At 53.0% G+C, this 26,798-nt stretch overlaps 13 protein-coding genes across 13 annotated transcripts; 7 read left to right on the forward strand and 6 right to left on the reverse strand.

Annotated features, from left to right (window-relative positions):
• The first annotated feature begins 87 nt into the window (after positions 1–87).
• On the forward strand, positions 88–3,244 carry QC763_505100 (uncharacterized protein). Its single transcript, XM_062913104.1, has 2 exons — positions 88–1,832; positions 1,892–3,244. The coding sequence occupies exons 1-2, from the start codon at positions 514–516 to the stop codon at positions 2,874–2,876; spliced, it is 2,304 nt and encodes a 767-aa protein (XP_062764363.1). The 5' UTR covers positions 88–513; the 3' UTR covers positions 2,877–3,244.
• QA3 (Quinate dehydrogenase) lies at positions 2,756–4,955 on the reverse strand. The gene is made up of 3 exons (XM_062913105.1): positions 4,201–4,955; positions 3,454–4,097; positions 2,756–3,396 (listed from the first exon to the last, which is right to left on the reverse strand). Exons 1-3 carry the CDS (start codon positions 4,469–4,471, stop codon positions 3,301–3,303), a joined length of 1,011 nt encoding a protein of 336 aa, XP_062764364.1. The 5' UTR covers positions 4,472–4,955; the 3' UTR covers positions 2,756–3,300.
• Positions 4,956–6,096: 1,141 nt separating this feature from the next.
• On the forward strand, positions 6,097–7,200 carry QA4 (3-dehydroshikimate dehydratase; the record flags this gene model as incomplete). The annotated part of the gene is made up of 1 exon (XM_062913106.1): positions 6,097–7,200. One exon carries the CDS (start codon positions 6,097–6,099, stop codon positions 7,198–7,200), a length of 1,104 nt encoding a protein of 367 aa, XP_062764365.1.
• A 163-nt stretch (positions 7,201–7,363) lies between these two features.
• On the reverse strand, positions 7,364–7,852 carry QC763_505130 (uncharacterized protein; the record flags this gene model as incomplete). Its single annotated transcript, XM_062913107.1, has 1 exon — positions 7,364–7,852. One exon carries the CDS (start codon positions 7,850–7,852, stop codon positions 7,364–7,366), a length of 489 nt encoding a protein of 162 aa, XP_062764366.1.
• An 858-nt stretch (positions 7,853–8,710) lies between these two features.
• QC763_505140 (uncharacterized protein) lies at positions 8,711–10,302 on the forward strand. The gene is made up of 4 exons (XM_062913108.1): positions 8,711–8,946; positions 9,002–9,635; positions 9,694–9,825; positions 9,885–10,302. Exons 1-2 carry the CDS (start codon positions 8,760–8,762, stop codon positions 9,082–9,084), a joined length of 270 nt encoding a protein of 89 aa, XP_062764367.1. The 5' UTR covers positions 8,711–8,759; the 3' UTR covers positions 9,085–9,635; positions 9,694–9,825; positions 9,885–10,302.
• Positions 10,007–11,862, reverse strand: JIP5 (WD repeat-containing protein jip5). Its single transcript, XM_062913109.1, has 2 exons — positions 11,514–11,862; positions 10,007–11,430 (listed from the first exon to the last, which is right to left on the reverse strand). The coding sequence occupies exons 1-2, from the start codon at positions 11,770–11,772 to the stop codon at positions 10,448–10,450; spliced, it is 1,242 nt and encodes a 413-aa protein (XP_062764368.1). The 5' UTR covers positions 11,773–11,862; the 3' UTR covers positions 10,007–10,447.
• Positions 11,863–11,998: 136 nt separating this feature from the next.
• On the forward strand, positions 11,999–14,569 carry QC763_505160 (uncharacterized protein). The gene is made up of 3 exons (XM_062913110.1): positions 11,999–12,328; positions 12,383–12,694; positions 12,763–14,569. Exons 1-3 carry the CDS (start codon positions 12,213–12,215, stop codon positions 13,514–13,516), a joined length of 1,182 nt encoding a protein of 393 aa, XP_062764369.1. The 5' UTR covers positions 11,999–12,212; the 3' UTR covers positions 13,517–14,569.
• An 81-nt stretch (positions 14,570–14,650) lies between these two features.
• QC763_505170 (uncharacterized protein) lies at positions 14,651–16,143 on the reverse strand. Its single transcript, XM_062913111.1, has 2 exons — positions 15,689–16,143; positions 14,651–15,618 (listed from the first exon to the last, which is right to left on the reverse strand). The coding sequence occupies exons 1-2, from the start codon at positions 16,067–16,069 to the stop codon at positions 15,535–15,537; spliced, it is 465 nt and encodes a 154-aa protein (XP_062764370.1). The 5' UTR covers positions 16,070–16,143; the 3' UTR covers positions 14,651–15,534.
• Positions 16,144–16,457: 314 nt separating this feature from the next.
• On the forward strand, positions 16,458–19,553 carry QC763_505180 (uncharacterized protein). Its single transcript, XM_062913112.1, has 3 exons — positions 16,458–17,614; positions 17,673–18,197; positions 18,265–19,553. Exons 1-3 carry the CDS (start codon positions 17,398–17,400, stop codon positions 19,455–19,457), a joined length of 1,935 nt encoding a protein of 644 aa, XP_062764371.1. The 5' UTR covers positions 16,458–17,397; the 3' UTR covers positions 19,458–19,553.
• Positions 19,532–21,930, reverse strand: QC763_505190 (uncharacterized protein). Its single transcript, XM_062913113.1, has 2 exons — positions 20,094–21,930; positions 19,532–20,031 (listed from the first exon to the last, which is right to left on the reverse strand). The coding sequence occupies exons 1-2, from the start codon at positions 21,065–21,067 to the stop codon at positions 19,965–19,967; spliced, it is 1,041 nt and encodes a 346-aa protein (XP_062764372.1). The 5' UTR covers positions 21,068–21,930; the 3' UTR covers positions 19,532–19,964.
• APC11 (ubiquitin-protein ligase Anaphase Promoting Complex) lies at positions 21,594–22,349 on the forward strand. Its single transcript, XM_062913114.1, has 4 exons — positions 21,594–21,817; positions 21,884–21,915; positions 21,976–22,039; positions 22,092–22,349. Exons 1-4 carry the CDS (start codon positions 21,676–21,678, stop codon positions 22,157–22,159), a joined length of 306 nt encoding a protein of 101 aa, XP_062764373.1. The 5' UTR covers positions 21,594–21,675; the 3' UTR covers positions 22,160–22,349.
• A 437-nt stretch (positions 22,350–22,786) lies between these two features.
• Positions 22,787–23,710, forward strand: QC763_505210 (uncharacterized protein; the record flags this gene model as incomplete). The annotated part of the gene is made up of 1 exon (XM_062913115.1): positions 22,787–23,710. One exon carries the CDS (start codon positions 22,787–22,789, stop codon positions 23,708–23,710), a length of 924 nt encoding a protein of 307 aa, XP_062764374.1.
• A 158-nt stretch (positions 23,711–23,868) lies between these two features.
• Positions 23,869–26,692, reverse strand: QC763_505220 (uncharacterized protein). The gene is made up of 5 exons (XM_062913116.1): positions 26,228–26,692; positions 25,744–26,183; positions 25,439–25,568; positions 24,627–25,373; positions 23,869–24,561 (listed from the first exon to the last, which is right to left on the reverse strand). The coding sequence occupies exons 2-5, from the start codon at positions 25,747–25,749 to the stop codon at positions 24,236–24,238; spliced, it is 1,209 nt and encodes a 402-aa protein (XP_062764375.1). The 5' UTR covers positions 25,750–26,183; positions 26,228–26,692; the 3' UTR covers positions 23,869–24,235.
• Between the last annotated feature and the right edge of the window lie 106 nt (positions 26,693–26,798).

The raw sequence follows: 26,798 nt of genomic DNA on the forward strand, positions 1-26,798 counted from the left end.
CGAAGACTAGGTGGCAGGGGTAAATGCGGGGGTAAACGTTTACCCCACCGTGTAAGAGCCAAGCCATCAAATCCATTTCCCCAGATATCGAAGTGGGCTTCCACTTCACCCTATCCACAACACAGACTCACACATCAATGCAATTGCACTCAGCTGCCGGGGCGTGAGGGTGCATTGCTGCCGAGTTCCAGTCGTCTTCATCGCTTCAGCGCGCATCCTTGTCTCTCCTCGCCGGCCTCACCCAGAAGAAGTCGCTTCTCCGCACACTCAGCTTAACGTTCCCCGCAAACACCGGGGGACGGCAAAGCCGATACGGGCCCAGTAGCACCATTATGTTCGGTGGGTGGCCTGTCAGGTCTTGATGAACTGCCGCCGCCGCCGCTTTCCTGGACTCGGGAGTTTTGGTAGCTAAAGTCTTTAACGCAACATCGAGTAGTGGATATGGTGCGTTGACGGCCATTTAGACAGCAATCGCTGTGCAACTGTACTATCACCACCACACCTGGCCATGCCATGGGCCCCAAACGAAATATCAAGGAGACCGAAGGTCTGAGCAGCATCGCACCAGCCACTCCGGACCCGGCATTCCTTCAACAAGCCGCCGGTCATCAAGCCGTACCTGTATCAGTCAAGCGTCAGAGAGTGTCGAGAGCTTGTGACCAGTGTCGAGCAGCAAGGGAAAAGTGTGATGGGGTCCAGCCACAATGCTTCCCTTGTATCTCCCAGACGAGGTCCTGTACCTACAATGTCAGTCCAAAGAAAAGGGGTGTTCAGACAGGCTATATACGCACACTTGAGCTCACTCTTGGATGGATAATGGAGAACATTGCCGGCGCGGAGGACGCCCTGGGCAATGCTCTGGCTCAGGAGGGCAGCCAGGCACAAGCAGTCATGACGGGCAAGGACGCCACCGCAGCAACTCGCCTTCACAAGAAGTGGGGGAGAAGCCGAGTACACAAGGAGATAGAACGGCTCCTTTCTGGCGGCGTCACGCCCGTCCTTGATTTGGATGGGCGATCTCCCTCAGTAGACGCAAACGCAAACAACACGGATAGCTCGGTAGACACAGGCAAGAATATTGCTCCGGAGCCGCCAGACATGCCAACTCGCAACTCTGCAGCAGGCCCTCACTTGGCAATCACCCCGGAACATACATTACCAGACACCCAAAGTCCACGAACAATGTTGCAGAATTACTCATCCGGACCATCATCCAACACGCCCATACCCACTCGAACTCAGTTACCTCCGGAGCATTGGCGGTTATTGGACATCTATTTTTCGTATACACATTGTTGGCTCCCTATTCTCGAGAAGCAAGCATTGTTTCAAACCTCGTATCGCTACACAAAAGAAGGTCTTTTGCTGGTTTCAACAGACCCCTCTTCGGCGGCGCATGCTGAGCTCTGGAGTGTCCTCGCACTGGCATCCTTTCAGAGTACTACGAGTTCACAGTCTCTTGCTGGTGAGGCTGGGAACACCACCCTTTCACATCATCAGATCTACAATACGGCCCGCGGGCTGATCCCCTCAGAATGCGAAAATTTTCAGATCAACCATGCCCGAGCACTTTTGCTTCTAAGCCTTGTCAACATGGCCCGAGAAAATCGCACTGATGCATCGCTGTTACTTGGGTTCGCCATCAGGATTCTATTGAACCTGCACTCGGGCGAGACACCGTCGGCTGGGAACACTACCAACATCGAGGCAGCACTGATGTCATGTTTCATGTTAGAGACCACTTTGTCTATCGCTTACAAGCAACTGCCTCACTTGCGAGCCGAGGATCTTGCGAGATTTCCCTCCATACCAGAAAGTGGGCTGGACCAGTGGTGAGTTGACATCCTAGCAGAAGAGTCCTGGATGGGTCGTCTAACATTTCTGGATGCAGGGAGCCATGGTCGCCATGTGAAGGCTTTGGGAGCAAGTCGGTCGATTTCCGGTCATCACGGAATCCTGCCTTTTGCGTCACTACGTTCAACCAACTATATGCAATCCTTCTTGTGGTATCTCAAAGGGTGCTGGCAGAAGGACGGGGGGTTTTCTCAGAGATCCAGAAATCTTCCTTCAGTGCGCAGTTGCAACATGTTATCGAATCCGAGACGCCATTTAGGGACTTCATTCTATCTGAAGCCTGCCAGCATTCCTCGGTTCCAACCGCCTACATTATCCGGATTTTATATCTTTGGGCAATGCTGCGCAATTCCAGATCTTGCACCAAATCTCTGGTCTCGATGCTGACAGAGACTCTTGAGCATTATGGGAACAGTTTCCACGCTGGCACCATGCCTCCTTTTCTACTCACAAGCCTCCGTTCCATGGCAAATGAAGATTTTCTGGCAGGTTTCGGAGAACGGGACAGAGAGCGATTAGTGGAGCTTGCACTGCGGTACTCAGCCTCTCGGTCAACCAACGTTTCAAATATGCCCGGAGCCCATTTCATTCCAGGTCCCATTCACCAATCGATAATAGGACGTGACCACACAGCCAAAGCTCCTTCTTCACTCGCCTCGATGGTTTCAGGCTCAAGCTTAGCCCCATTGCCAGCCTCAACTCCGAGTCTATATGGGGATGGCCGAAGAATGAGCAATGCTTACGACCAACAATTCCAGCATCCCTCTGCCACCGGAAACCTGCAGGGGGGTTTTGGGTCAGTCATGGCTTATGGTGTACCAAACGTCGGCATGGGCATGCATCATTCCCATACTTCATTGGGCTTTGGTGGTCCTGACTACGATGCTCTTCTGGATGATATGGCCGCCACCGACTGCACTGATTCCATCGAGGTCGACCCTCAGTTTATGATCAATCTGGGATATGGGCCTGGATGCGACACTTCGGAGGTGTTCAGAAACAGATTTGACGGATATGAATAAACTTGGATGGGAAACGAGGGAGGGGAATAAGAACGAGCAGTCCCATTGAGGATCTTAAGCTCATTCAGAAATTCTAGAGTAGGGCTCATATGAACGCCATCCACACTAGACTCCACGGGACCACTTGATTCCTCTTGGTCACTTATTTCACTCGCCACTCCCCAATGCCCGGATGCAAGGCTCGGTGAATTCAAAAACCATGCACGGTGGTCCAGGAAGACAACTCGTCCAAGCCAGAGCGGGCCCATAAATATTACCATACCACACGTCGCCGTTGACAACTGCAACCGCCTGGGCCCAATTGAGATCACAACAAAGTCCGAATGATAGCTAGATACAATGAAACCAAATCTTATATACAATACCATGCCTGTCTGTTATTTTTAACAACGCATAATCTTATCATCATACAATAGGCTTCAGCCTACGCATTCGACAGCTCCGCTAGCCTGGCAGCAATAGCCTCCTTGACCTGAGCAACAGGAAGCTCGCTGGCGTCAAGACCAGTCCAATATTTATCCTGGTTCACTTGTGTCAGCCAAAACGAAAACATCAGTACGGAGCGGGACAGTCCTACCTGCTCAATCCCTTGCCAGATCATGGCCTCTGTTCCCAAAATAACCTGCCATCCTTCCTTCTCCGCGATGGCGCCAAGCGCAGTAAAAGGACTTGGGTTGTAACACATCTCCAACATTGCCCCCTTATGGTCCTTCCCCAGCATCACCTCAATGATCTTCCTCACCGTCTTCTCACTCTCCGTTACGGGGGCGAAATCAGGGATACACGCCACGATCGCTCCAGGGCCCTCGAGCCGCTCGGCTTGTTCCACACTCTCGACATATACCAACCTATCACCATACCCACGTTCTTTGCACTCTTTCATGACGGCCCCCACTTCACTGGGGTCTCGGTTGACGAGGTAGATCTTGGTGGCTTGGAGATACTTGTGCAGTGCATACACGGCCGATCTGGCAGCGCCACCTCCACCGACAACCAGGGCGGGGCGGTTCTCATACACATCGGCATTGGGAACGTTTTGGACAAAGGATTCGCGAACACCGATCACGTCGGTGTTGGCTCCGCACAGGAGACGACGGCCCGGGGTGTTGGGGTCGTCACAGAGGAAAAGAGTGTTGCAAGCACCGACGTCACGGCACTCGGATGTGAGGTAGTCGAGGTGAGGGATGATAGCCACCTTGTTTGGCATGGTTACCGATGCGCCTGGGAGATAAGGGGCGTCAGTGAGATGGGACGATGGGGTCTGGGATGGGTGGGTGGCACGGAGAGTGCGGGCCAGGTGCTGATCATGATTGGGATGACGAACCGTAGAACTTTGGGTCTTGGACAAGGTTCAGGAACAAGTCCATGTCGTCCGAATCGAGACGCAACTGGCCCCAGTTCAGGCCGAGACCCTGGTAGACTACATCGTGAAGCAGCGGGGACATAGATGCTGCCAGCTTTTTGCCGAAGAGGAAGCCATGTTTGGTGAGATTTTGAATACGGGGGTCGAAGGACAGTTGGAGAGCTGGGGCCTGTTGCTGCAACGGCGGTGGTGTGATGGTTACTGTGGTTGTGGTTGTGGTTGTGGTTGTCATCTTGATAATGCGGCCCTGTCTTGTGTTACACTAGGCTCGGAAAGAGGCGGTATGCAGGCGCAATGCAAAGTCGTTCCAGAAGCTCAATCTGTGATTGGATACTTGGAGGCGGCGTAAGAGCAGCGGTTCGGTCGTAGGCTCAGTAAGAGGAGGAGGCGGTGACACGGGCGTGATGTTTACTCAAGATATAGATAAAAATGGACTTGGTGTTGAGGTACTTATTAAGAGGACACGCCTTGGATAGATAAGGAGTGAACTATGACGGTGGGATCTACAATCACGGAACGACATTTACCCCAGAGTCTTGATGAAGCCTTCGGGTTCTGGGCTTAGCATCCTGCATAACCACCACGGCCATACCGGTATGTTTTCTTGTCTCCGCGATCGGTGGAGCACACTCGGGGTAGTGGTGGGTAACGGACCCAGGACGGTGGAAAGCCGATTCCCTACCTTGCGGCAATTGGCAATGGGATGGTGGGCGTGGTGGTGCAAGGTGGGTGGCACAAGAAAATGCATCTGAGCATGAGCGGTGCATTTTCATCCAAATGCCAGGCAGCGTAAAGATTTATCCCTTCGTTAGGAGTGGCCAACTAACGTATAGCCCCGCAGACTCCACACTTAACGTCGGTTCGTCCCCCATTGGCTGGGTCCAGCTTGTAAGTGCTTGTGACTCGGGGAATTCACACGAGCATCCACGGGGCAGTGGTTGCTGCTCAATGATTCAACACCGGGCGCTCACACGCTCTGTTTGTGAACAGCCTGGTGCGGGAAGAAGCATCATCCATCTTCCCTATCGCCAGGACCTCAACGCGGACGAGCTCCGGCTTTCCGCTACTTCTCGCTTATCTTCGGCCCGGACGCCAACCTGGGCCTTTGCTTCTGCGGCTGCACAATGCCTGCTCGCTGCTCACACAAACGGGAGGGATTACACGTATCTCCCAGCACTGTGCCATCCTAGCCACTCTGTACACCGCTGAACGCCCCCCCCCAGGCTGCCGTGGATGTGATTCTCACCTCCTCCTGCACTTTGCCCGTCAGTTGCTTTCCACCACCTTGGCTTGACAAGTTGACAGTTGACAGCGTTGTGTCATGATATGCACTCGGCACATCACGCCCGTCACTCACCGTGCAGCCTGACTCCATGTCTCGCGGTAGCCTCCGCCGGGATCGAGCAGTCGACGTGAGACAAACAAGATTCGCAAAAGAAAGCCCCGGGGGAGTCTTCCCGAGAGAAAAGTTTTCTGATTCAACAGGTAGGACACGGACGGAATGGACCTGCCACGCAAGTTAGCCCCTTATCGCATTCCTTATTTTGACTAGGACCTCAATGGGCTCATCTGAAGTCGACATGATGTGAAAACTCGGGCTCGATGGGCAGCGTCATCAGAGAGGGCCAAGGCCCATATTTTTATCCCCTCCTGTTTCTTCCATGAGGGGTATTAATACGCTCCTCATCTCCCTCGTTTTCTTCCTCCACCGCTCCTGTCCATTCCAGTCATGACATTTTAATTTTCTGTCTCAGATATTGTCTATCTATTCGTCTTCTACCTACTACATCAGCACTCAAACCATCACAATTGTTGACATCACCCCCTTATCAGACATCATCAAAGCAGCTTGACAGGATGCCTTCCAAACTAGCCATCACTTCCATGTCACTTGGCCGGTGTTATGCCGGCCACTCCTTTACCACTAAGCTCGATATGGCCCGGAAATATGGCTATCAAGGCCTAGAGCTCTTCCACGAGGACTTGGCTGATGTAGCCTATCGTCTCTCCGGAGAGACCCCTTCCCCGTGTGGCCCGTCCCCAGCAGCCCAGCTCGCGGCTGCCCGTCAAGTCCTCCGCATGTGCCAAGTCAGAAACATTGAAATCGTCTGCCTCCAGCCCTTCAGCCAGTACGACGGCCTACTCGACCGCGAGGAACACGAGCGCCGTCTGGAGCAGCTCGAGTTCTGGATCGAGCTCGCCCACGAGCTTGACACAGACATTATCCAAATCCCCGCCAACTTTCTCCCCGCCGAGGAAGTAACTGAGGACATTTCGCTCATCGTCTCGGACCTTCAAGAAGTGGCCGACATGGGCCTGCAGGCCAACCCACCCATCCGCTTTGTCTACGAGGCCCTGTGCTGGAGCACTCGTGTCGACACTTGGGAGCGTAGCTGGGAGGTGGTGCAGAGGGTGAACAGGCCCAACTTTGGCGTGTGCCTGGACACTTTCAACATTGCGGGGCGGGTATATGCTGATCCGACGGTTGCCTCTGGCCGCACCCCCAACGCGGAGGAAGCGATACGGAAGTCGATTGCGCGGCTCGTTGAAAGGGTCGATGTCAGCAAGGTCTTTTATGTGCAGGTTGTGGACGCTGAGAAGTTGAAGAAGCCGCTGGTGCCGGGTCATCGGTTTTATGACCCGGAGCAGCCGGCGAGGATGAGCTGGTCAAGGAACTGCAGGTTATTCTACGGGGAGAAGGACAGAGGGGCGTATTTGCCCGTCAAGGAGATTGCCTGGGCCTTCTTCAACGGGCTCGGATTCGAGGGTTGGGTCAGTCTGGAGCTCTTCAACAGAAGAATGTCTGACACAGGCTTTGGGGTGCCCGAGGAGCTGGCCAGGAGAGGGGCCGTGTCGTGGGCAAAGCTGGTGAGGGACATGAAGATCACTGTTGATTCACCAACACAACAACAAGCCACACAGCAGCCCATCAGGATGCTGTCGCTGTCAGCGGCTTTGTAACTAGTGTTTTAGAATAGCATCTACCGGCGTTTTGGGTTTGGAGAGGTGGCGATCTGCTGGAGTAGACAAAGACGGTTTCAAACGTGAATCTATACACAGAAAAGTTTTGTTCCATTATCTCTGAGCAGTTCTCTTCCGCCCTCCTACCCGACACATAAACGCCTTATTCTCCATCGATCTTCAGGTATTTCGCTGCAAACTCTATCGCAGCACTGTATCCGTATGCTCCCATCCCACAAATTACAGCCACGGCTTTGTCACTCAAGTAGCTATGCGCCCGGAAAGTCTCTCTTGCGTGGACATTAGATACATGAAGTTCAACAAAAGGGATCGCCACCGCTGCGAGCGCATCACGAACAGCTACACTCGTATGTGTCAGAGCCCCTGCATTGATGATAATGGCGGACACTCTCTTTCCCAGTGTGTCGGTTTCTCGCACGTTTGGTCCCCAACCTGCAGTCTCTTGAATGCGGTCAACTATGGCGCCCTCGTGATTAGACTGGAATGTGTCAATCTCGACGCCCAGTTCGTGGGCTTGTTGGCGTGCTTGAGTTTCAATATCTTCGAGGGTGGTTGAGCCGTAAATATGAGGTTCTCGTTTGCCCAAGAGATTCAAGTTGGGGCCGTTGATGAGCAGGATGCGACGTGACATGGTGATTATGTGCGGCTGGCGGTTTGTGATGATGATGTACTTGGTTCAAAGCCAATTCAGGGGTTCATGAGAAAGATAGAGCTCGGGCAGTAAAGACGTCCAGGGTTGCCGCCAGACAAGGCATCTATGACACCAGAGGTGACTTCATATATATTTTACGTGCATGTACCGACCAAATTACCGTATCTCATCTTCGCGAGCCTGCTGATGTCTTTTCCCAATGCTCCAGCAACGGTCAGGAGGAGTGCGGGCTCTTCCTGTCTCCGTGCTGAGACCACCGGTACACAACACACTCGAAAGCACTTTGCCGTTGGTTCACGGAAATACAAACTGTAATACTGGCTAATGATTCTCCCCTAGGTGTGAGGTCGTCAGCATGAGGAGTGTAAACTCGATCCAAGCCAACGATGGAGGATCCACAGCTGACGGGTAAACACTTATCCAACAATTACCCCCGCGGAACCCTTGTGGCCACCACTTCGGCTCAGACAGCGGGAGACCAGTGCGGAATTCATTCCACTGTTTATCACCGAGGAGCGTTATCCAGATCTCTGGAAAGCAGATCAACTCGCGGGGTAATATATCGGGGTATTGGGCTGCATACATACACAGGCAAGAAATGGAGAATAGGTAGTGTAGGCCCCGTCTCAAAATCCGGGGAAGCTACAGGGGTCTTCCACTTTGGAACCCCTTGACCGATCAGAAAGTACGTCACAGCATGGGGGACTGTGGACATTCTTCTCGGCTTGGTGCGGTTCATGTTTGATGGGGCGGAATCTGTACAGGAGGGCCCAGTTGCTGCTCTGAAGTGTTTTGCGCCGTTGTGACTGTAAGATTCTCCTCGACTTGTTTCTGTTTTGCATTCTCTGGACCTCGCTTCAGAAAAAAACAAGACAGGCAATCCAACATGACGCCGGTAATGCTCACCGAGCAGGAGCTCGATGAGATTTACACCTTTGCTGTCCAGCTTGGCAAAGATGCAGGCAAAATGCTTCTCGAGGCTGCCCAGCTGAGATTTACTGGCACTCAAACAGCCGATTTGGAGGTTGAGGAGAAGGATAGTTCGGTCGATATCGTAACCAAGACAGACGAAGGTGTGTGTGTTTTGGTGAGCTAGGCAGTCCATGAGCACAGAACTGACCTCATCAGATGTTGAAGTCTTCATCAAATCCTCAATTGAGGCGAAATACCCCCACCACAAGTATGTTCACAGAGCCATTCCGTTTGCCTGAGGCGTCTAACGTTCTGCTGGCAGGTTTATCGGCGAAGAGACATACTCCAAAGGCGCGTCCCGCTCCTACCTGGTCTCCGAAACCACACCCAGCTGGTGTGTCGACCCACTAGATGGAACGGTCAACTATACGCACCTCTTCCCCATGTTTTGCGTCTCTATCGGCTTCATCGTCGCCGGTAGGCCCACCATTGGCGTAGTATATGCGCCATTCCTTAACCAGCTTTTTACCTCTTGCCGGGGCAGAGGTGCTTGGCTTAACGAAACCCAGCGGCTTCCCCTGATTAGGAACCCAATACCACCCATGCCAGCGGACGCTCCAAGTGGCTGTGTTTTCTCGTGCGAATGGGGCAAAGACAGAAAAGACAGACCCGACGGCAACCTCTACAGAAAGGTGGAAAGTTTTGTGAACATGGCAGCGGAAGTGGGAGGAAGAGGAGGAAAGGGTGGCATGGTGCACGGCATCAGGAGTCTAGGGAGCGCAACCATGGACCTCGCCTACACGGCCATGGGGGCGTTCGATATCTGGTGGGAGGGCGGATGCTGGGAGTGGTAAGTTTCTGTTCCAAGACTTGTGTGGTTGAACCTGGGCGCTGACAGCATGGACAAGGGATGTGGCGGCCGGTGTTGCTATCCTCCAGGAAGCTGGTGGACTAGTCACGAGCGCCAACCCACCCAAGGATATAGAGACGGCAGAAATACAGGAAGTGAAGCTGGGAAGCAGACTGTATCTTGCTATACGGTATGGAATCACACCTGAACTTTTGTCCTTTGGCATCCCGACAAGCTAACACAACACAGGCCAGCAGGGCCAAGCAAGACCGAGACGGGGAGGGAGGGGCAGGAACGGACTGTTCGAGAAGTATGGCGACGTGTGAAAGCATTGGAGTATGCAAGGCCGGGAGCCTGAACCTGGCAGTAGATATCATAAACACGAAACTATGATTATTGCCACAAATAGAGATGGGCTGAGTGGTAACTATCTCTGATGCTGAGGTGTACCAACAACCTCGACCAGGTTTGGTCCCAGACCTGGTTCTTATCCTACGTGGGAGTCGAACATGTGGAGGGAATGAAGAAACTACGCTATGAAGCCCACGCCCACCTTTTCATATCGGTTTCATTGAAAATATTTGGTGCCAGAACACCACGGATTGCAACCCAGGCCGCCCTTCGGCTTACTGACCATTGGCGGACCACTCAAATCCAAGTTCGAGACAAAAGAGCTCGAGGGAGTGCACCCTGTCCAAAAATTAACGGCAGCTGCTGTAACAATGTGTCAGTCTCTGGCGCAGCTCTGGTAGTAAAATGGTCAGTCCTTGTTGGTTTCCCTGATCATACAAACTACCTGAAGTAGTTGTCCATCAGTCTAAGCCCGGGAAAGCCACACTCCTCGCCTGGTTACCCTTCCCCTTTTTCTGCTTCTTGTTGGATGATTTTTGCGGGCGTTCGTCGTCACTGTCATCGTCAGAGTCAGAATCGCTCCGGGCCGGTCTCTTGAAGCCAGTGGCTTCCGCCTCCTCCTCTTCCTCTTCGTCAAGGTCGTCGTCTCCAGATTCAGCCCAAACCTTGACCGTTCTGCCGCCGCCACTAATAAGTCTGTTCTGGTAGTCAAAGGTCAAGGCAGAGACCCCCTCGACCTCATCGTGTTTGAGCACAAACTGCACCTCGCGTCTCTTGAGGTCGACAATGCTCAGGCTACCATCACCAACACCAACGATGACCTTTTTGCCCCAGCCAAGCTCGTCGGGAACGCGAACGATGGCATCCAGACTCTCGCCGTCCTTTTTAGTCCGGCCACCAGCAACGTTGATACGCTCCTGCTGATCATCCCAGGCGCCGCGATCCCACAGCGTCAAGATTCCATTACCGGTGCCAACTGCCACCACAGCATTGCTACGCATCTTCTTAGGCCCAAGACCGGTCGGGATGATGGTGGAGCAGAGCAGTTCGTCTTCTTGGTCTTCTGAAGTCGCGACAATTCCGTGCCTAAGGTCGGTGACGGCGAGTGTGGTGCCTCCGGTGGAGACCCACTGTTTGGGAAACCCAGAGGTGCTCTCAGCCGAGGCAGGCAAAGGAGTAATGCTGGAGATGTAATCGGCGTGCGGCACATGCTTTCGCACTGGCTTAGGATTCAGGCTACCGTTTTCGCGCAAGTCGAAGATGTAGAGGCCGCCAGAGTCAGTACCGAGAAGGAGGGTCTGAGGCGACAGGACATGGAGGATGGCAGGGCAATCGGTCGTGCTTGTCGCGCTGTTGCGGGGAGGGAGGCCAATCTTGGAGATGACATTGCCGGTCTCGGGGGAGAAGTGCTTGACCACGGAGTCGGTGCCGGCAGAGTACATGGCTGGTCGCAACGAAGCAAACAGTCAGTCTTGAACCAAAAACACAGAGGCAAAGTTCGACTGGCTGAAGTAAGAGGAAACTGACCTGAGCCATCATGGCTGTATGCGAGATGCCGGCAGCTGCCCTTGTGGCGGCGGGTGCTCCAGATACTCTTAATCATACCGCGTCCGCTGCTGGTGCTGCTCCGGCGGCCGCTTTCATCCTCCTCGTCGTCATCGTTCGGCAGGCGAAAGGTCTCAACTTTGCCGCTGGCCAGGCCGACTGTGAGCAGCGGCTCGGACGGGTGCAAGACCTGAGCAAACAGATCCGCTGAGAGCGGAAGAGTGCAGAGGTTTTCCAACATGGTATGGGAGATAGTGTGCTAAGGTGTGATCTTCACAGTCGCAAAAACAATGCGGAACTCGGATGCCATCGCGACCTTTTTGAAGCAGCCAATCGCGAAAAATTTAGAGCTCCAAGGGTGGCTTTAGTAAACGCTGGCTTGGCATTCTGTGTGGAGTCTGGGGTTCAGTGGGGGTCCAAAGCAAGCACAGACCAGTTTGCGACATGAGGAGGGGGGCTGTTGATTTCGTCCCTGCTGTCCTGGACCAAGTTTCCCTCTTTGCCTTTCCGCCTCTCATCCAACGACCAGTAGCTGCTGTCCCACGCGGCACATGAAGCATATATGGGAAAGATAACCTACCTCTAGCTAGCAATGTAGTATCTTCCCCAATACAACACCTGCCTCGTTCCTCTCAATACCACCTTCCATCCCAGTCGCCAACTCCAGTTCCAGAACTGAGAATGAACGTGGGCAAAATGAAAACCAGCTGGTACATTTTCTTGTGTTGCCTATCTTTCGCAATGGCGCTGAATCTGACAGCCAAGCGGCCTTTGAGATGCATCATGTACTACACCGGGTATGTCCCCAATTGACAACCTAGACTCTATCAACCAACTAACCGTTTGATCAGTCAACATCCGGTCACGCCTCCAATCGATCAATTAAAGCACGTTACCCATGTTGCTGTTGCCTTCATGAGTCCCGGGGTCTTCAACGAGCCGGACCGGATTGATTGGCCCTTGTGGACCACAGTGGAAGATGTCAGGAAGAAATTCCCCAAGGAGGCAAAGGTGCTGATCGCAATTGGCGGTTGGGGCGATACCATCGGGTTTTCAGTGGCCGCTCTCTCAGACGAGACACGGAAAACATTTGCTGAGAATGTGGCAAGCATGGTGAGGGTGACTGGGGCTGATGGTGTCGATATCGATTGGGAATATCCAGGGTAAGCCTTAGACCCATCATTACACAGTTGGACTCAAGTTCTTCTGACGCTGCAGTCAATATCTACAGAGGCAACGGTGAAGATTACAAACAGGTTCCCAACACATCGAAATCCTGGGAAATTCAGGCTTATCCCCTTCTCCTTGCCGAATTGCGAGCTGCCTTGGGACCAAACGTCATCATCTCGGCAGCTGTACCGGGTCTCGAACGCGACATGCTTGCTTTCACCAGAGAAACCGTCCCTAGAATCATGAGGCACCTTGACTTCCTCAATGTCATGACTTATGATCTGATGAACCGTCGTGACACCGTGACGAAGCACCACACCGGCATAGACCTCAGTCTCGAGGCTCTCGACGCCTACATCGCAGCCGGAGCCGCACCCCAGGAGCTCAACCTGGGCTTTGCGTTTTACGTGAAGTATTTCCGCACCCTACACGAAAAGTGTCTGGATGATCCGATTGGGTGTCCTACCGTCCTTCTTGAGGATCCGTCAACCGGCGCGGATCTTGGACAGGCGGGGGCATTTTCATGGAACGATGCTGTGCCTGAGGATGTGGCAAATTCCTTTACAAGGGCGATCGGTAAGGGGAGGTATGATGAGAAACAGGGAGGGTATTACTACTGGGATGAAGAGGAGGATATTTGGTGGACCTTCGACACGGCCGAGGCCATCAAGAGGAAGCTTCCAGTTCTCGTGGACAAGAAGAGACTCGGAGGAGTGTTTGCTTGGGGCCTAGGAGAGGATGCGCCTGTTTACGAGCGCTTGGCGGCCGTCAATGAGGAGTTGGATAAACGGTTGGAAATCAAGGATGAGCTTTAAGTTCGGTATCCCGAAGATACGAGAATGTTGGACGCTGATTGTCATTCTGGCTGATGAGACTATTTTAAAACCCAATTGCTCAAGAAAAGCGCATTATGTCGCGCCGGATGACAAGTACGTTGATCTATTCAGAGCTGTCTTGACAATGCAGTTTCATCATCGCTAAGATTAGCGATGACTCCCACCCGGTTTGCCAGACCCTATTCCTCTCCTCATCAGGAACAAGTCGAGGCAGATGTACAACGCAGCCAAGAGCAGTGGCAGAGCAACCATCCACAGCACAACCACGCTAACCCTCTCTTCCCTGTCAACCTGCCTTCCGCTAAACGCTCGGCTTCCATTCACAGAGGCTCCATCCACAACATGCTGCGACTCTTCATCTCCCTGGTACTCGTGATCTTCGACATCAGTACTCGGGTCGGAACCACGGCGTGCGCCGAAAGTGTGATCATTCACATGTTCATTCTGGTGAAGTGGCAACGGGGGCTCCACATGATCTTCGTTGTTGTTATCTCTGGGCCAGTTTGGCACGGGTGGAATAACAGGCATCAAACTGCCTCGAACGACAGTATCCTGCCGTTTACTTTTCAAATTAGCAGAGATCAAGCAAGGAGAGGGAAAATCAAAACGTACGGCCAAGAAGGGGTCCTCTGAGAGGATGTCAACAGAGCGAACTATCCCGCTATGGTCGGATTCATGGTCGGAAGAAGAGGTGGATAAAGCAATGGAAGTAGAGCGGGAGGCGGATCCGGAAGGTGACCACATCTTTTTTGGCAGCTTCTGGTTGCGAGGTCGCGGTTCACCTGTTCTTGTACGGGTGATGTATTGAATGTTTGTAGTTTGGGTGAGATAATGGTAATGAATGATTTCAAAAGAACCGAGATGCTCTGTTGCACATACCGGCAACGCAAAAAGCAACAGTCATAAAGAGTACATGAATTACAATAAACAAAGCATGTTGTGTTTGGAAAGACAACAGGTCTCTGACAAAAGAAGCACCTGCACACCCACATAAACCCAACACCGCACTTGTAAAAATTGTAAGCAAGAATGAGAACACGGACACTATCATCATTTATAGTCATTCAACAATAATAAGGCCACGAGACACTGGAAAGATGAGTACGGGAAATACCGGGCTGGCAACAGTATGACGAACACACGAGCCCGGAAGTGAATGATTGATTCCGCTGTGCAATGTCATACTTGAACTATCTTTCTTGGAGCAAAGCCAATAAAAATGTCATCTTCTCTGCCCTCTGTCCCTTCATCAACCTTACTATAATCAAGCACCATTCCGCCCTGGTATGAAACTCAGGATTTGTTGGTCGGGGATCTAGGGTCTGGATAATCCATTTGATTAGCCAGTTTGCAATGCCCAAGCTGTTGTGTTCCAGCATGAGCAGATGACCATTGCCATAGAGCCCAAAGTCTTCAGGGAGCTTGAGGTGTGAGACAGGCACGCCAGCCTGACGAAGAAAAGCAACGGTGGCATAGTCATATTCAGTATGGAAACTTGAGCCAGCTGTGACCACGCATTGCGGAATATCTTTGAGGTTTGATAACTTGCGAACTGGGCCGTTTGCTTCGTCCTGGAGGTAGCACTCAGTTCTCGTGAGTGGGTCCACCGACCTGACAAATGGTATCGGCTGGAATCTTTTATGTTTGGGAACTTCATCGATATATGCAGCGTCCTGAAGAAGCTCTTCAAAGCTACTGGGGAAGAGAGGCGGAGGGACAAAGCCCATAGGGATGTCGGATAGCCCGTATGGTCGAATGCATGGGAAGGGGAGGCTCTGGGGATCCGGAAAACGCGGCTTGAATATTTGCTTTCCACCATCGTTAACCCATCCATTGGTGAATGGTGGACCGGTTGGCTCGATAGCAACTATGGCAGCAACCAGATGAGGTGTCTGATCAGCTGCTAGCCATGAGATTGTTGCACCGCTCCCATGACCAACTAGGATTGCCGGGCTTGGAAATTTCTCCAAGAAACGCATCAGGGACCGGACGCCACTCTATTGCTGCTCCTGTGGGTCAAGATACTCCGGTACCATACGCGTGTAGGTCCTTTCAAATATCGGGTCTCCTGGTTCGCCAGTCTGTGAGCATATTGTTGGTCAGCTTTGATGGACCGGTATTGAGCTCCCTGGGACCTGAGAAGATACATACCCCGTCCCACATACAGTGGGACTGTACAGACGGCCAATATACTTCGTGTGATTGGCTTCGGGGAGCCGTGTAGCATCTCTGAAGCTCGTCTTTAGACAGGGTTTTAATAACGCATCCAAAAGATTCATAACTAGCTAGTTGCTCTGGGTGGCCGCAGCCATGGAAAGGGCGATAGAGTACAAAAGTGAAAAACCCGGCCGCGCAGAAATGGAAGGCCCATCCAGGCTCGCCATCAGCTTTCCACCCCCAAATGTCTCCAGTTTGGTGATCGCCGTGCACGAACACAACTGGATTGTAGTATTTGACTGCTTGCGGGGGGAATATCACAGCCCCAATCGTTCCCGCGCGTGTGGAATCGGCTTCCAAGGTCGATACTCCCATTGTAAAGTATCAGTGATTGCTACTCAAAGAAGCGAGGTATGAAGATGCGAGATGATGCGTCAACGTTTGACGAATGAGAATAAAAGTTACTTAACAGCTTAGCCACGACTAAGCTCTCTATTTGAAGTTGGAGAAATGACGTTCCAGGAAGTTAAGTTGGCAGGAACAAAGGCACGAGTGGCAGATACTGGGCCAGGAGCAACTGAGCGTCTCCCGTCTTCACACAATGAAGCCTGGAATCCTGACAATTTATGAAAACATAACACTCAGTGCCTTTCTTTGGAATTGAAAACAAATTAATAATCATCCAACGGCTGTCTCTCTGAGTCTGAAGCCAGTGGGCTGACCATTTGAAAACCCATTCAACAATCCTCTAGGTACCTATCTACTTAGGCAAGGTCGGAGTGCACAAGCAGCCCGTCATTGATTTCGTTGGTCCCAATAGACTGGTTTGATATGCCCATTGTTCAGGGGACTCCAAATGAGCCGCATGCTCTAACTATGCTAGTATCATTGCCAGTCTCCAGTAGCCAAACCAATACCCCCACCCCATTTGAAGTTTTTGACATCAAAATTGACACACCACCCCAGAATGATCTGGAAATATCAACAGCCAAGCCCCCAACGTACTAGGGCAGAGCGCGCATCACACCATCCCCATCTCCACATCGACTGTCGACATGGTTGGGTACCCCAGACTCTGCCACGTTTTCCAAGACTGTTTAGCCCTGCCGAGAACATGCACCGAACCCACCCCTGTTGTGGACAGAAAGGTACCACTCACAACTTCATCTTGCTCTCTCAAGGCGCCCAACCGACATTGAAACAACAGGTAGGTATGGAGACATGATCGATATGTCCCTGAATAGAGATATTTAGTAGGTTCTTCAATGGCTCAAGATGCATAGCAAAGCACCTCAGCAATCCCTATCTTTTTGTTCACGATGTGACCCCCGAAGGTGTGCTACGCCGCAAACCGGCAACCGGCTGCCGGGGTTAGGTCCCGCACCACCACCCGAGCCTCCCGATAGGCTCGGCTTGACCTACCGAGATTGGCGGCCGAAACTGATACACCCCATGCCAACATCGTGGGAAAATCCACTGTTTGGTCCCCTAATTTGGTAAAGACCTTCCCCTATCTTGGGGGTCAGCTCCACGAGAGGTGACACTGGAGTGGCATACATAATGCGTGCCATTCCCGGTTCACCATGTCGAGGCAGGCTGGAGATAGTCCTTCCGTCTGTACACCACCCACACTCCTTTGAAACAGCTTTGCCCATTCACAGTCACTCCTTTATCTGTTTTTCTCTCAATTTTTGGTTGTAAACATGCGGTTCCTCCGCAACGACGTCGTCGCAGCCGTGCTGCTCTTGGCGCCCTTTTCGTTAGCTGCCCCTACCGAGTATAGCAAGAAGCTACCTCAGTTCGCTACCATCATCAACCGTCGCCAGCTCAATGCCAACAACGCTACCTATGATTTCATCATCGCGGGTGGCGGTATTGCTGGCCTGACCCTTGCCGACCGCCTGACTGAGGACCCGAATGGTGTGTTGTCCGGACTTCTGTCTTTTCTCGCTATGGTCTTCTAACATCACCTTTACAGTCAAGGTCCTCGTCATTGAGGCTGGGCCCATCGACCCCGGTCTTGAGGGTATCCAGGTGCCTGGCTCATTCTCGCCTTGGTATTATTTCTGGCCGAATCTCTTGACCGTCCCTCAGACAGCTCTGAACAACAGAGTGATCGGGACAGTCAGCGGTCAGGTCCTTGGTGGTGGAAGTGCGATCAATGCCATGGTCTATGTGAGAGGTGACGCAGACGATTACGACGCCTGGGGTTTCATGCAGCGCCGTGGTAACTCTTCGTTTTACGGCAACTCTTCAGTGAGCTCGAGCATGAGCTGGAACACTATGCTGCCTTACTTCCTGAAGAGCGAGAACTTCACAGCACCCGATGCTGCTTATGCTCTGGAGGCCAACATCACTTGGAACCCCGCTGTTCGAGGTACCTCGGGCCCTCTCAAGTACACCTACCCTCCTTACTATTTCCCCGGCGCCGCCAACTGGTGGAATGCCGCGCAGTCGGTGGGACTTCCTCCCGTCGATGACCCTCTGTCTGGAGTCAAGAATGGTAAGTCCGTTCAACTGTTGTCTGGGTGCAAAACATACCCAAAAGTGAACTAATGCCGTCTTCCCAGGTATTTTCCCCATTCCGTCAGTACTCGATGCGGATACCATGACCAGGAATTACGCCAAGATCAACCATCATGATAGGGTCAAGCAAGCCCGTCCTAACTACCACGTCCTTGCTGGCAACATTGTGGGCAAGGTCCTTTTCGACCCTAGCTGCAAGAAGGCCATCGGCGTGGAGTATCTCCCGACCAGCGGCGGGGCGGCCACCAACGTCTTTGCCTCCAAGGAAGTCATCCTTGCTGCCGGCGGCATCAACACCCCCAAGATCTTACAGCTTTCTGGCATCGGCCCCAAGAAGCTCCTCGACAAGTTCGGCATCAAGGTGGTCTCCAACCTGCCCGGTGTAGGCCAGAATCTCCAGGATCAGCCTACTCTCACCGTCCCTTACACCTTTACAAACAACCTCACCCCCAATTCGGGTTCTCTTATGGCCAATGCCACCTACAATGCCGAGCAGCGTGCTCTTTACGATACTGAGCGCAAGGGTGCATACACCATCATCAGCTCTCTCTCCACCAACATCGGCCAACTCTCCCTCAAGCAGGCCACCTCCGACTACCAGGCTATCATCGCCGCCGCCCGCGCCGCCAACCCTGCCGACTCTCTGCCCGCTGATGTCGATGCTACCGTTCTTGCCGGCTACCAGGTCCAGCGCGAGGCCATCCTCAACCAGTTCGAGGGCGACGTCGGCGTTGGAAACCTTCACTGGGGCACCTCCGATAACGCGCTCGTCTACCATCTCAAGCCCCTCAGCCGCGGCACCGTCGAGATTGTCACCACCGACCCTCTCGTCAACCCCGCGATTGACCACCGCACAGCCACCGACCCTATCGACTTTGCCGTCTACACTGCCCTCTTCCGCAAGAACAGGGAGCTGTTTGCCGCCCCTGACATGCAGGTTCTCGGCCCTGCCGAGGGCGCCCCTTTTGCCGCTGCCACGACTAACGAGGAGATCATCGAGGTCATGCGTGACCAGATCAACCCCTCGAATGCTCACCAGTGCTGCACTGCCGCCATGTTGCCCAAGTCCCTCGGCGGTGTTGTCAACAGCGAGCAGAAGGTTTACGGCGTCTCGCGTCTCAGAGTCGCTGACATTTCATTCTGGCCCATGCAGACTGCTGGTTCTCCTCTGGGGACCATGTATGCGGCCGGTGAGAGGCTTGCTGACATGATCAAGGCCGAGTATGGTCTTGCGTAAGTTGTCCTTGTGTAAAAGTAGTGGGAAGGGAGATTTTTGTACATCAAGCTATAGAAATGAATAGATCGTAAACCAGCCCGTCGCTTTTCAACCCCGCCTTTCAGCAGACCTTGACACGGCAACTTTGCAACAGAGTACTCTCTAGGACATTCGCAAAGGTAACAAGAGCGTGTGAGGCTAGGATTCATTGCTGTGATCATATTGCTTAGGTGCGTACCAAATGCCTGCGGTTGTACAGTCTCCATACACCCCCCAAACGCCGTTAATGCCGCCGCCCACCACCGCCACCCCTGATCTGTGTAACATCTGTAATGCGTAGATGACTACTACCCCGCGAACACAGCCCAGCCCTCGCTCCGTTTGTGTCCACAAAGGTGTGTCTTGTTGAAATGCGAGGAAAGGCCAGAAGCTCGTATGGTCGGTTTGAATAACTGATCATGTCCAATAAATATGGAATCCAGTGAGCAGTGATTTCTAAGTTGGGGTTGCTGTCATAGCAGTGCTGTATTACTCGCTGTGTTGCTCCACGGTGCGAATCAGCGAATCCGAGGGCTTCACTCTCTGGGCCCATTCCCTGTGACGTCAAAGTTAGCAACATCAACCAATTAACGAATACACCTCGGGTAAGAAACTCACGTCCAGCTCCCGTCGTAGACCTTCCTTTTCTCTGGAGAGCCATACTGGGCCTCGTTGAGCGCCGTCTCGAGCACACATGCTGTCACTCCCGTGCCACAACTGGAGATGATGGGTTTTGCCGGGTCAACGCCCTTTTCCTTGAAAACCTGCTTCAGCTTGTCTACAGGAAGGAAGGCCTTGGTCTGGGGATCCAAGACAGCGTCAAAGGGAATGTTGATGGAACCGGGCATGTGTCCCGAAGAAAGCCCCGGTCTTGGCTCAGGGTCCTTGCCGGACCAACGGCCATATGATCTCGCATCCAGAATTTGGACGCCCTCAGCGCCCTCCTTGTTGTAATCAAGAGCTACCTCTCGCACATCCTCAAAGTGTGCCACTTTCGCTTCGTCCATTTCGGGGATGGGGTACGTGCCGCACTCGACAGTCCATACATTCCCCGACTCAGTTGGCAGACCCTGTTCTACCCATAACCTGAAGTTGTTCAAAATATGCACCCGTGGATGGCCAAACGTCTTCAATGTCCAGCCGACTCGGGGCGCACTGAAGATTCCCAGCTCCCTGCTATCGTATACAACCACTGTGTCCTCGTGCCGGATGCCCAGCTCGCTCATGGCCGCAGCGAAGCCTTTTGGGGTTGGGAGCATGTGTGGGTATTCGCTGTGCTTGTCGATCACCTTGTCCAGATCAAAGAACCGGGCTTTTGGAATTCGCTTCTCTCGAAAGACGTCGATACCTGTCCGGCCTTCCGGGTCGTTTGGCAGAAACCACGAGGCACACAGAGGAATAACGCGGGGCTCGGACGAGATGGGCGAAGGAGGGGCCTTCTTGAGGGCTTCGGCAAGTTCTTGGGGAGTCACAAGATAGCTGGAAAAAGACCGACGCACCCCCGCGGCTTTGGCGGCTGGCTGACGAAGCTGCTGCGAGCCAGATCGAGGCAGCGAAACCCGTAAAGGGCGAAGTATAAAGAGAGAAGCCATGGTGGCAGTGTCAATTGGTGCAGTCGCGGAGGATTGGTCTGGTTCTCTGGAAGGGGAGATTTGTGCTTGTAGTTGGAGATGTTTGAGCACGATAAGCGAGCGCCAAGCAGCTGCTTAAACACTCGAACGATGCCGGGCTTTTGGCTCGTTTCTGTTCCCGACAAACTGCTAGGATTCCCTGCACCCGTAGCCGTGACGGGGCCAGGAGGGACGACTGGTTTCCAAGGACAGGCGTTGTCTTGGAGAAAGACAAGTGGGAGAGATGCTTGGTGACGACCCTAGGATTCTGTAGGTGCGGGGTCCAGGACTTGGTTCTTTGTCGTTGAAAGCTGCTTGGGGGGGAAGAGGTGGTCGGGGATTTGGAGAGGGAAACTTTTGAAATTCCTGGGGAGGGTCGAGGAGCTTGGGCCACAGCAAGCGCCCAATTACGCCATGACCCACTAACACTTGGCTGCCCTTGCAGGGAGAACTGATAACGGCGGCGCCAGCATCTCTCCCGCTTTCAACATCGGATGAGAGACTCCATAGACACTCCAACAGAGACTACCAACAACTAAAACGACCCTATAAGACACCGGATTGTTAGACTCGCCGGAAATCTGCCAGCGATGAAGGTCAAGATCAAGAGGTGGAACGCGGTCGCGACATGGCGATGGGATCTTCCCGAAGATGATCTTTGCGGTATCTGCCAGAACCCCTTTGACAACACATGCCCTGCCTGCAAATATCCCGGCGATGACTGCATCCTTTGTGAGTTCCACACAGCCTGCGGCTATCAGCGGAATGGCGTTTGTTGACTTTCTGTGTAACCCAAAGTATCTGGAAAATGCGGCCATAACTTTCACATGGTGAGCAGATGGAGAGCATTCCTGAATGGAGCCGGCGGTTGTACTGATATTGGCTTACAGCACTGCATTCTGGAGTGGATGAAGCAAGACTCAGCCAAGGGACAATGTCCGATGTGTCGACAGAGTAAGCTCGTGGGTTGCCCTTTCTTGCAGCAATTTGTCTAACATCATGGTAGGGTTTGAATGGGCCGACCAAACGAACCAGACGATGAGGGATGCAGCACAGGCTTTGGCCAGTGTGTAGGTTATCGACTTGTCGGTGCCATGCTAAGTTCTACCTTGGGGCATTTTGCATTGGGCGGCGTTGAAGGAAGTACTTCTATATGGTTTTCATGCTTTCTTCCTCGCCGGTAACATGTACATATTTACATCCATTTCGGGGTGAGGCTGATAAACTCCTATCATCCCAAGAATACACTGTTTTCAGCTGCCCCAGACGAGGCGGGCGGGTGGGCCATCCATCGCCCCGTTTTCAGCTCGTACCCTTGACTTAGCGTCACATGCTTGATCACCGGATAGGCGTGCGTCCAGGTCGGTAGATAAGATAAAGGGAATGCGGCGATCTCGTTGACAGCTCCAATTGCCTGCATTGCCATTGCTGCATAGGTCCAACCCGCAAAGCCAACCTTGGTCTTGTCACCCATCTGTCACCCAGGATTGACCAGTAGCGTTTTGTTTGCTTTTATGTTGAATACTCCGCGTGATGGATTGAGGTTCTGCCTAGGCGTCTCAAGGCTGCCCATTTCCCTAACCTGGTCTTCGCAAGCAATATGCCACACCGAAACGCGCTTTCTCTATCTCTCTATCAATTCCCGCTCGCTGTTAGATTCCCATCTAGCCTACCAAGCCAGAACTATAGGCAAAATCAGTCATGACCGGTCCCGCTTTCGAACGACCCAGCTCCGCTGCTGCAGGTTACCACTCCTCTTCCATCCCCCCGAGCCCGCGTCCATCTGTCACTGGCAGGGCCAGCAGATCCAGTCTACGTCGCGACCGGGATAGCCATGATTCCGGCGCCTATCCACGGCCTGCGTCTGCAGCTCTCTCACATAGGACATCTCATGATGAACCCATGTACCGTCCGCCATCCTCCTCTCCGCCACAACCGCAGCCTGCGCCCCAACCGACATTCTCCCCGCCCTTTGTGCTCCTCACTTCCACCTCGCATGCTTCGAGCAGTCAGACCGTTCACCATCCGGCGGTTCGGTACATTTTTGCCGATGACGATCCAGAGATCTTGTCTGCCGAGCTGACGCAGTACCACTACACAAAACAAGACGGCAGCGAGGATAAAACTGGTCCCGGTCACCGTGCCGTCATCATAGATATGGATCAACGAGAGGGCGATATTGGGTTTGAAGTAGCCTGGGCAAGCAGCCTATCGCCTGACTGGGCTGTCACATCAGCAAGCATGGCCAAGATGGACGGCGGCGGCGGGGGACTGGTATTAAAGGTAGAAGGAATGAGCCTCGAGCCGCCCATATCTTTGGCCGCTTCATCAACAACGGGAAAAATGCAGGATTCTGAAGCTGGTGATATGCACTCTTCCGGTGCGAGCGGTGAAGGGCAGCAACGCCGTCCCCAGCCAAAACAAAGCCCATCATCGTCAGATGAATATGGAGCGTTGCTCCAGGACTTTGAGAAGCGGATGGCGGTTCTACGGAGGGTGGCTGAGGTCGGTGCAGAGAGACAGCGAATAATGCGGGAGCATGATCATGGTGAAATGGCTCCTGAGGTCTCAGCGGGCCATCAATTTGCTCCTACAGTTGAGGGCTCAGACCGCTTGCAAGATTGAGACGAGAGAGATACGAGCGTTTGTAGCTACTGGCTTTTGTGGAGCTGTTATATGGCTTGGGCTCGTCATCAGTTTGAAATGGCATGGCCGTTTGCCAGTCATCATCAGAATTGGCGTATGGGGGCCGTTCGGCATTATTTTATATGGGCGGACTATAGTCCGGTAATCAATACGAAAAAAAGTGTATTAAACCCCTGTGCTATGCTATGACAAAGCATTGGCTTCAAAAGCTATCGTGACCGATGCCATTTTACCTTGGTATCCCATAACGACACAGACTGTGTTAACGACCTATACTCCTCCCTGGAAACAAAACAAATGTATACAGAATCAAGGACAATCCATGCCCCTGGTTTATAACCAGAACCCATCCGGTACCGATTACGACATGCAAATGACAAGCCAACAAGCTTTCCAGGCACCTCGGCGCAGCTAATTACCAACACAAACATGGATGCGTTGGGTTGAGGACTTGTTAGCAGGTCATCTTCCTATTATTTGTGAATTGAGGGCTTGAGAACCCTTTCAAGAGCCATCAGATCCCACATCCAACTCAACCACAAATCGCTTGTGCATGGGTTGATCTGGCACTCTGTTTAGCCGCCTCCTCGAGATCTGCGAGAGTTGACCGCTTGGCTCGCCAGCGAGTTTGACGGCACGAGCATCGTTCATGTGAAGATCATCGAAAACGTTTCGTTCAAAGATGCTTCGTTTCTGTTCGGCAACCGGAGTAGGGGCAGGAGTAGGAGCAGGGGCAGGGGCGGCGGCCGGAGCGGCCGGAGCTGGGGCTGGCTGTCTTGTTATCATCACATAGGCCACGACAGCCACAACGATAATGACGATAATGGCGACTAGTCACTCTTGTCAGCACCAAACTTTCACCAAGGGGGCATGTTTTTCAGGGATGGCAACGTACCGCAGATGCCGAGGCAAATCCACTTCTTCTTGCGCGTTTTCCTGGCGGTTGTTACGGCCACCACGAGCTCGTCATTCGCCTTGACCATATCCTCTGCGGCCTGCTCGGCGTGCTGGTCGATCTGCATGACGACCGCTTCTTGCTTCACCAGCAACTCTTGCATCTCCTCCATGAGCTCCACAAGCTCGTTCAACCTCTTCTCCACTTCCAGCATCTCCTGGTGGCGTTGCCGCACTGCTGCCAGGACAGAGCTCGCCTGACCGGAGCGGTTGCTTTGCATAAGTGCCTGCGAGAAGACGGCGGGCTCGCTGTCCACCATCCGGCGCATCTCAGCGTCGCTGATGTCTCCCTTCACGATGCGGATTTGACGTTCTGTCTGATCTCGTATCCTCTTCCTGTTCTCGCCCTCCAACGACTGGAATTTTTGAATGGCAGCCTGTACCTGTCGCTCGACCAGCCCGACCTGCCTGTTGTTGCCCCCTAGCTGGTGGTCGTCGGTCTTGACGTCCCGAACACGGTCCTTCAGCGCCCTGAACCGGTCCATGATGTTTGCCGTTAGAGTATCGATTTCATCTCGGATGGCCCCTTGGTTTGTCGCACCCGATAGCTTTACCTGGAGATTGGAAAACTTGTCTAGAAGGGCTTCGAGGCTGCGAACATCGTTGCTGATTTCGGAGCATTTTTGGAGGATCGAACTCTGGGTTGGTCTAGAGGAGGATGTGGGGAGCGAGTTCATCTCGACGTTGGCTATCGCGCCTTTGGGGTTAAAAAATCAACTTGTCCAGCAAAGGTCGTAGCTGCTCAGAACTCACCCGCATTACGGTCGTCGAAAGGATTGCTGTAGCCGCTGGGGCTTTTTCCTCCACCATATCCGCCCTGGCCGTAGCCGCCGCCGCCACCACCTTGATTATAAGGGTTGTTGTTTGGGTTGTACCCTGCGTACTGAAAACAAGCAGTTTGGTTAGCAATCTGTCTCAACAGCAGTAAGGAACCGCAAAGAATGTTTCAGGGGCCCTATGCTTGGCATACTCAACCACGAGGGCATATGAGACATGGAGAGTTCTAGAGCATCGGTTCCCAAGTTCATAAATGGCAAAAAGTGACAGCATATACTCACACTCATGTTGTTTATTGTGGGAGCGCGAAGAGCCTGCTCGCAAGGGCTATTGGGAAAGTGGAGGGGGAGGGGAGCGCGGTGGGAGGCGCTCGGTACCCTATTCGCGAGTGTAATGAGGTTGGGTGTGGTGTGGTGTTGACGGTGGTAGTAGTCTATGTAGGATGATATTGCTGGCACAAAAGAAACCACGCTGGAGGAGAGGGTCGAAAATGAACAGGGAGAACACAAGCGCCAAAAATTGAAAAGAAGTTCAAACAGGGGCCAAAAAACGGCGGTGGGCACGGCTGTGTTAATGAATGGTAACTTTTTCAGGCGAAGGCCATCAGACACCAGAGGAATCTCAGGAGGTCGGCCCAAACGAGGTTAGCGGGTTTGTGGCGCGGTCTCACGTTTGCTCGCAGAACAGCCGCTCGCTCGCGTCGGGATCATGAACCCCTGCTCTGGAACTGTTAAAGGTTGCAGTGGATCCTACACGAGTACCTACCTTTGCCATGTTCCTTTCTCGCAACGGCAATTATATGAATATGCATGGGATGATTGGTGAAATAGTCTGTATGTAATAACCAGCACCAGATGTCCCGGACGGCCATTCCCCAGGTCAAGGTCTGAATCGAGTGCGAATCACGGTCAACGACTGGGTCTCGATTCTCGAGGGGATCACCAGTGAAGTGGGTCGCTGATTTGAAGCGCTTGGCTGGTTACGAAGAGCCGTCTTGGCAAGAAGCAGCTTAAATCCAACGCAGGCCGGGGCAGGCTCGGCAGCAAAAACCGTTTCAGAACGGCGATCGTCAGGCACGTTCAATCGTCAAACAGACATGGGCCCCGTGCTCAGTATGAAAGCGACGACAATGTCACTGTCTTGTCATGGTTCTTTTTGCTGTCCAACCCCTCCACCGAAGCCGTCATCATTCCTTTGATGCATGCTTATCCCAACAGAGCACGCTTCCCGAACCCAACTATAAACACCTACATGCTGCACGACTCAGCCCCAACTATGGCGTGGGCGGCTCAGTGCCGTTACCCCACCGCGGGGAAAGGAATGGGGAGTGTACAGC

This window comes from Podospora pseudopauciseta (assembly GCF_035222475.1).
Source record: "Podospora pseudopauciseta strain CBS 411.78 chromosome 5 map unlocalized CBS411.78m_5.2, whole genome shotgun sequence".
Lineage (NCBI taxonomy): Eukaryota > Fungi > Ascomycota > Sordariomycetes > Sordariales > Podosporaceae > Podospora > Podospora pseudopauciseta.